At 44.6% G+C, this 8,227-nt stretch overlaps 1 protein-coding gene across 3 annotated transcripts; it reads right to left on the bottom strand.

The window, feature by feature from the left end:
- On the bottom strand, nt 1-5,089 carry vgll2a (vestigial-like family member 2a). 3 transcript variants are annotated; one of them, XM_067241875.1, is made up of 5 exons: nt 4,844-5,089; nt 2,885-3,155; nt 1,578-2,042; nt 1,318-1,363; nt 989-1,049 (listed from the first exon to the last, which is right to left on the bottom strand). In XM_067241875.1, the coding sequence occupies exons 1-4, from the start codon at nt 4,928-4,930 to the stop codon at nt 1,320-1,322; spliced, it is 867 nt and encodes a 288-aa protein (XP_067097976.1). In that variant the 5' UTR covers nt 4,931-5,089; the 3' UTR covers nt 989-1,049; nt 1,318-1,319. The 3 variants fall into 3 exon arrangements, with proteins under 3 accessions (XP_067097977.1, XP_067097975.1, XP_067097976.1); XM_067241876.1 differs by lacking the exon at nt 1,318-1,363 and having other exon boundaries at nt 1-1,049; XM_067241874.1 differs by having other exon boundaries at nt 1-1,363.
- Nucleotides 5,090-8,227: the final 3,138 nt, after the last annotated feature.

The raw sequence follows: 8,227 nt of genomic DNA on the forward strand, positions 1-8,227 counted from the left end.
TCAAGAGAAAAGTCAATATATTAATATATTCACATACATATACATATACAGTACATACTATATCAAGGCTGAGAGACAGGGGGAGGTGGAAAGGGGGATGGGGGGCGACTTCCTACAGAGATTCATCATTTTACATTTTCAGTGGGGTGACAACAAAAGTCAGAGATCTCTCACACACACACATCCACTTGTTCACCACACACACACACACACACGCACACATGCTCTGACACAACACACGTACAGTATGTATCACAGTTCACTGCTGTTTCCCTGAAGTCCCAGCATTTGTTCAACCTCAGACAGCCTCCACGTCTGACACAGGCTGCTTTTATGAAACACAGAGCTCTTGGTCAAGCCCTCTGCGGTGTGCGTGTCGGTGTGTGTGGGTGGGTGTGTGTGTTTGTATGTGTGTGTGTCCGCGTGTGTGTGTGCCCATTGAGTTGAGGTTAACAGTTGCTGCTGACAGCTGTTTTGGGAGCCGTATAGATAGAGTCAAGTGGCTTCAAATAGCTGCTTCTGGCCTCGGTCACGTCAGAAACGCTCCTTTCTCCCTGTCCGTCCTCGGCCTTCTCTGGAAAACGCTCGACGGTCCCGGCCCCAGGCCCCGTCGAGCACGTTCGTCAGTCTACGAAATGTGTCACGGAGAAATCGAACCAGTTTCGTACTTTCACCGTGAAAAAAGGATTTCCTTGAGTAAAAATCATTTTTTGGAGTTCTCGCTGGAGTTGAAGGGGAGTTCAACACAGTTCAAAGGGGGGGCAGGACCGTCTGACAGCAACACACCACTGATTGTCCAGCTGTCGGCTGCCTGGTCAGGCCCCGGCAAAACCTCCGTCCCTCGACACTCCTCACTTGGCTGCGTCTCCAAACAAGAAACCAGTCTATGCCGTCTTCCATTCTCTCTCTTTGTCTCTTTCTCTTCAGCAGAGTCCCCCTTCTCTCTCCCTCTCTCTCTCTCTCTCTCTTTCTTTCTCTCCGGGCTGTGGACGAGAGCAGTGCGTGTTCTCAGCTCAGGAGGCTCCTGCCACAGTGGCTGTAGCGACGAGCTGCAAGTCAGACCACAACCTGTTACAGTAAAGCACTGTCTGTCTCTCGGTCTTCCTGCAAGTCTACAAGCCAGTCTGTGTGTCTGCCTGTCTGTCAGTCAGTCAGTCTGTATCTCAGCCAGTGGCCACGCATGACAGAACACAACAGCCGCTAGTAAGCATGGTAGAGAGAGCGAGAGAGAGAGAGAGAAAGAGAGAGAGAGAGAGAGAGAGAGAGAGAGAGAGAGAGAGAGAGAGAGAAAAAAAAGGAGGGAGGACAGTGGCAGACTTCTAAAACCAGTATAGGTCCTTGCTTTTATCTTGGGCCTGAAGACCTGAGAGGGAGAGGAAACAGGCAAAAACAGAGAAGAAGAAGAGAAGCGGAAGATTAGAAAGAGGGAAACAAACGTCTCTAACTGTCGAGGCAGACAGGGAGCTGAAGCAGAACAGGAAGGATCTGTGTGTTTTCCTACTAGCAGTGAGGGTGAGACAGATGTAGAGAGAGCTAAACTGATCCTAGTCCAGCTCCTGGGGTCGGCTTGTTGTTACCTGCGTCCACATTCAGACCCATCTCCGGCCCCGCCGCTGCGAAGGCTCCGGTCCAGGTGGCCCCTGCCTCGCTCTTCCCCAGGTCGCATGGCGACGCGCTGGCCGCCGGGCCGGGCGCGGGGGGCAGGCGGTGAGGCCGTACGGAGGGCACCAGCAGTGAGCTGTAGCGGGGGTCAAAGGGTGTGCCGTAGACCTCGTGCATGCTTGACCTCGGGTAGGTGGAACTCTGGGTGGCGATGGTGCCCCCTAGCGAGTAGGGGTGGTGGTGGTGGTGGTGGTGCGAGGGGTGCCAGGAGTCGGGAGAGGGCTGGTGGAGGTGGCTGTGTAGGGAGGCAGAGGAGTAGGGGTCCCCGTGGAAGGGCAGCTCTGAGTGGGGGGGTCCCAGGGGGGAGGACAGGCTGGGCTGGTAGGCACTGTTCCAGAAGGAGGGGGGGAAACTTCTCTGGCTCATCGGGAAGGAGCCATCTGTGGAGGAATTGAAACATCATACTGTCATTAAATCATCATCGCATTATCGATTCATTAAATCATCATCGCATTATCAAATCATTAAATCAGGCACGGCCATTTGTCAGACTTCCCCTTCGAAATCCTTTCTCCCAGAGGATATGGAAAATGTGATATCCATGGGTAACTTTTTTAGATGATTACAAGCGATGTAGCTTGTGTGACTAAACAACTGATTATCAGTGAAAGTTACAGAATACAGTAAAATTTGTAGAATAACTTCTTGTTATATGTGTCATTGTCATGTATAACTCACCGTTTCAGACACCTCTGCCACTAACTGAATTAAAGTGACATTACAACGTGGATTCAATTGTTAAATGCATGTCGTATGGAGTGGCAAGAAATTAAAGAGAAGAAACCAGAAAGCTAAGTTTTTCCAGGAACGGAGGACTGTTAATGCAACACACATTATCAACGTTGTCAACTGTCAGTTATGATTGGCTTGATTGGTTTTGTTGCTGTTTTCATGCGGGCGAGAAAAACCGACAGCCAAAATCAACAGAAAGTCGAACATAGTAATTTGTTGAGCTTTTGATAGACCCTAAATAAAACAACATATAGGCTACGTAAAATTTGTCTGCAGTAAATAATCCCAAATAAAACTCATTTTTAAAAGCGTGTTTTACATTTAAAAGCATTTAGCAAAAGCATAAAACACACATTTATATTTGCCTACTCTTCAATTACTTGACATATTGTGCAGTGTTGTGCATGTTTATCCCTGCTGTCTGGGTGTGTTCCAGTGAGATTGAGTTTGGTCCTCTCCTCCCAAAATTTGTGATAAATAATTATCGTACCTCGTGCAGTCTTGGTGGCAGAACCGGGCGCGTAGCTGCTGGGCTGGCTGAGCGCGCGGCTGAAGTGCTCATCGACTACCGAACTGATGTCACCGTGGAAGTACGTGAATAAGACGCATCTCGAGCTCAGGTACTCAGCCTCGGGCGGGTGCTCCTTTTCACGCGCGCAGTCCTCTTCCTTAATCGACGTTTGCCCAGGGAGGTTAGAGAACGAGCTGCTCGCGCTGACACTCTCTTGAGCCTCTTGCATTTTGGAGTAAAATGCCAGTTTCTGAAAAGAAAAAGAAAATCGGTAAATGAAAATGAAACAAAAAGCTTGTCCCAATTATGTAGCATACGTTTACATTTACATTTAGTCATTTAGCAGACGCTCTTATCCAGAGCGACTTACAGTAAGTACAGGGACATTCCCCCGAGGCAAGTAGGGTGAAGTGCCTTGCCCAAGGACACAACGTCAGTTTGCATGACCGGGAATCTAACTGGCAACCTTCGGATCACTAGCCCGATTCCCTCACCGCTCAGCCAACTGACTGTTTAATAACAAAATGCTAAATTAACTGTTTTTGTTTGAACCTGTGCATTTCGATGCACAGCCATATATTGTGGCATCATTCCCCTTAAATGTCAATTATTTAAGAAATATCGTGATTGATTTACACGAAAATATAAATAAAAGCACTATAGCCTAGTCTGGTAAAAAAAAAAACTTTCAGACGATTAGCAATAGGCTACCCACTTGAAGGATTATTGTAAAATGTAATGTTTATGTTTTGGTCTATACAGCGGTAGGCTTATGTATTTATTATTTCCAAGTCAAAGTCTACACAATTTAAATATACATCCTATTGATGTTTATTTTTTTTACAATGAGGAAGTGAATAGCGACAGTCCCTGGTTCGGCATACAAACCGGTTAAACAGAAACTTTCGCACTATGTGAAATATGAAAGCCCGCTCTGTGTTCAAACGTATATGTACGTCTGGATATTGACTGCGAGAGGTTTTAAGAAAGTGGCAAACCCTTTAAGAGGGCCTTAACACAGTCCACAGTAGGCCTATCTGGGCCCCGTGTTTGTTCGGACACACAGACAAGCTGTACAACTGACTGGCCGGCCTGGAATAACACATTGCACTCCCCTAGAAGCAAGTCATTTAAAGGATTTAAAACGACATGTCGCCCAGATTACTGAGTTATTAGTTATGTCATAAATTAGCTATCGTTGGCCTACTATAAGAATATATGCGCAAGTCATAATCATACTGAATTAAAATAGTTGAAAAATAAATAATAGCTGTTTAATAAGTTTCACAAAGTTCAACAAAGTTGTGAAACTTGAAATGGTTATTGTTATACATGTTATTTCCCGAATAGTCTCGTTTAAAGATATAGGCTAGGCCTACTACAACTGTAATTTCTTCCATTCAGATTTGACATTTAAACATTTAGATAGGATATATCTTATCTAAATGTTTAAATAGGTTATAGCCTAATGATCTCAACAATAGTTATGTTTGCTAACGAACCATTTGCTCGGCTATGGCGGTGACAAAGAAACATAAAACAATATTTTGTGGCAGTCGATGTAACTAATAAGATAGCTTACGTTAGGCTACGTTTTTATAACGCTTCAAAACCAAGGACGTTAAAGGGATAGGCTATTAATGAAGATATAATTACCTAAAACTGTATAGAGGATTTCATTCTCAAAAAGAAACATTTGTATGAAGTTGTGAATTGTTCTGGAACTTTGTATCCTAATTGACACATCTCACGACTAAAATATATGGTTGACTATACTGCAAGTACGATATGACTCGGTCTATAGGAATGTTTCACGTGAATCGCGTACACTATTTAGACCAGTTAGCCCAATAATAGGGTTATTTGCACACACAGGTAAAACTTAACGTAACACACAACTATTACTTAATGAAGTGGCCATGCAGTCTCGTAGCCTACCTGATGGTGATAGGGGCTATATGCAGCGGCGAAGTATGGCTGAGGCGGAGGACCATATACTTGATACATAACATCCAAACAGCTCATGGCTAAACCTGCGGAATCTCACGAAAAATAACTTGACGGAGGAAACAGACGATTCATTGGAAACGATCGATGTCTTCAAATGCGTTGGTGTTCAATCTTTTTTCAATCTACAAATGCAGCGCGTGAATGTTCTATTTTCTCAGCAGCTGCCGGTGCGCGTCCTCTCCTTGGTCTTTACGCACCGTCAGTGCGCCAGCGAACGCGGAGTGGACTGAAGTGAAGACATGAAAGATTTTGACGTCTCTGGACATAAACTGTAGTCGACCAATGAGCCGCTCTGCTGCTTCGCTCACCTCATCTAAAGAACCGCGGTGATTTCAACACTGTCATGCGATGCCTACGTATCTACAGCGGACGCTTGCCAAACTGTATGCATAGATGATGTGCCAGGTTAGGGATAGGGTTGCCTGAGTTTAGCCTACATGGTCATGTTGCTCTTGCATCAGCTTTTTAATTCTTATGATCTCATTTCACAACAACGTTTTACAACAAACAAACTGAATAGACCAATAATCTAAAACCTCTTTATCCTCCTTTGAGCACAATGAGTCTCCAGAGTATAAAGCCAGTGGGGTAAATGGGTGAGAGATGAGCTGTTAATTGAGTCTGTAAACAGATCAAACCAGCCAATGAGAGGAATGTGGAGATACGGAGTGCTACAATCCCACAGCGGCCTGCCAGATTCCCTATGTCGCAGGTCAAATAGTTCGGTCACAATCTCTGGTTAAAGGTCTCTACCTCTACAACGTGTAACGACCAACATCCAGACACCTGTTGGCAAGCCCAGGACACAGCGGGGGCAGTAAAACAAGAAAACAGTCAAATAGGAAAACAAAAATATAGTGGCGAGCAACAATAGGTTAGGCATGGTAGCATACTAATGGGAATGGTGAAGAGATCGGTTTTGTTGGTAGGAAGAAGCAGGGAGAGGTGAAATAGTGTCCACATACCTAAAAGTTGCTGCCCTGCCAACATATGTCTGTCACTCATATGATCTGTTTCTAATTTAGCATCTGACCAAGCACGTCTTGCTTTTTATTCCATAAACATAGTCACCCAGTGTCATACCGTCTATGATTACATTTAGTTTGGCGAAGTTAAAATGAATGATTGGTCTGGTCAGTGTCTTCACCACCATCGGAACGTCAATAGCCTGTTTACCATGTCACCACTGAAACGTTTTTGATCATTCATGTGTTTATATCTCATCCAGATGATAAATCGTTTTCTTTCTCTAATAGCCCAGAGACATGGCAAGAGTGTGTGCAACCATATACACATGGTTAGTGTCTGATATACGTAGCTTTACCATCTAAATAGGGTCACAGTCTCAAATCTCAAAACATTTATTTGATGATCCTAATCAGCAAGTTTCAAAATAAGAGCTCCTGTGTGCATATGTACCAACTTGTAATGTCATGGTTTGACCATTTTGTAACTTCACAACTATTTTTCGTTGTTCTTCCGTAAACCTAATTCATAGAGCATCTGTACATAGACTGCTGGTCAGATAATCAGATGTACGGGGGTCAGATGGCTGAGCGGTTAGGGAATCGGGCTATTAATCAGAAGGTTGCCGGTTTGATTCCCGGCCGGCAAAATGACACTGTGTCCTTGGGCAAGGCACTTCACCCTACTTGCCTCGGGGAATGTCCCTGCACTTACTGTAAGTCGCTCTGGATAAGAGCGTCTGCTAAATGACTAAATGTAAATGTACAGTTCACAAGAAGATTTAGTGTTAACTTGGGCCAAAAAGGTCACATTCCAAATGTTGTAATGAGTGGAAGGCCAACCCTCCTGTCACACGGCTTCACCCTGGCCTCTCACTCAGCACTTCATAACCAGTACCAAGTCGCACAAGACTCAGAGAAAACAACCAACGCTGGTAGCACAGGCATGGAAATCCTCGATGGTTCAAGTTGAACTTTATTGTCATTAGTGTCAAATTACTTTGAAAAACGTGTGCTCTGGTTCTCTCTGCCTTAACACAAAGGACACCTTTGACCCCCCCCCCCCCCACACACACACACACACCTCCCCAAAAAACGATCTACACCGGCCACACTAGTCACTTTGACTTTGTAGCAGTCTGCTGTCCTGAGCAGTCAAGTTACCAAACCACACTGTGATGCAGCCCAACAGAACACTCTCAGTGAAGCAGCAAAGTTCATGAGGGCCTTAGTACTCATGCCAAAACTCCTGAGATTCCTCAGAATACAGTGAATGCTGAACCTTTTTGAGTATGCATAGACGCATGTGTATACCAAAAAACACATAACCATCAACAATTTCAACGGATGACCCATTGATGGAAATGGGAATGTGTTTTTCTCTGATCTTTCTGAAGTCAACAATGATTTATTTTGTCTTCTGGACATTGACAGGTTGTTGTCACAGCACCATATGGATCGATCTTCCCCTTTCCTCCTTTAGGGCTCCTCGTCACTGTCGCTTTTTGGTCCAATCACTGTGGTGTCATCTGTACATATGAAAGATGCTAATGTTTGTCATTGGCCACGAGAAATATTATCTGGCACCACAGCGGTGAGTTGACAGACCATAGAGGTCTGAGACAGCAATCCTGAGGCGCCCTGGTGCCTCTGTAAGATCTAATATGAATGAGAGGGTTTAACCTACTCTCACAGTCTGGGGCCGGCCTGTCAGGAAATCAAACAGTCAGTTACACATAGAGTTGCCCAGACCCAGACCTCTGTATTTCAACACCAGTTTGGATGGTTCAAACAGAACTGTAATCAATAAACAGTATTCGGTCCTTGGTGTTTTTCCTTTCAAGGTGTACTAAAGCAGTGTGCAGCGTGAGATAGCTTCATCTACAGATCTATTGGAACAGTAGGCCAAGTGTAATAGGTCAAGGGTAGCAGGAATGTTACATTTCATGTATGACATGTAGTTCAGGCATGCATTTCCAGGCATTTCATAATAACAGAAGTCAAGGCAAAAAAGCTTAAAATGGCGTAAGCACACAAACATTCAGATTTATAACACCGTGCGTATGCACACCTGTACGCAATGTTCCCTTTATAAATCACAGATTACCCACAAGTGTGCGTACGTGAATCAGCATTGTACCCCGCCCTGAACACAACCATTTTTAACCATAAATAGTCAATGCAAAGCACCTCTTGAATGCTAATCTAGTATCTCATCATGACCCTGGCATGCGATTGTTCCATAGCGCATGACAACTTCTCAGACACTATTAACCTATTGGTGGAACCCGAAAACTCCGAAAATTTGGCGGACGGTAGATCACCAATTAAAAAAAACTGTGCGAGT

This window comes from Osmerus mordax, chromosome 8 (genome assembly GCF_038355195.1).
Source record: "Osmerus mordax isolate fOsmMor3 chromosome 8, fOsmMor3.pri, whole genome shotgun sequence".
Lineage (NCBI taxonomy): Eukaryota > Metazoa > Chordata > Actinopteri > Osmeriformes > Osmeridae > Osmerus > Osmerus mordax.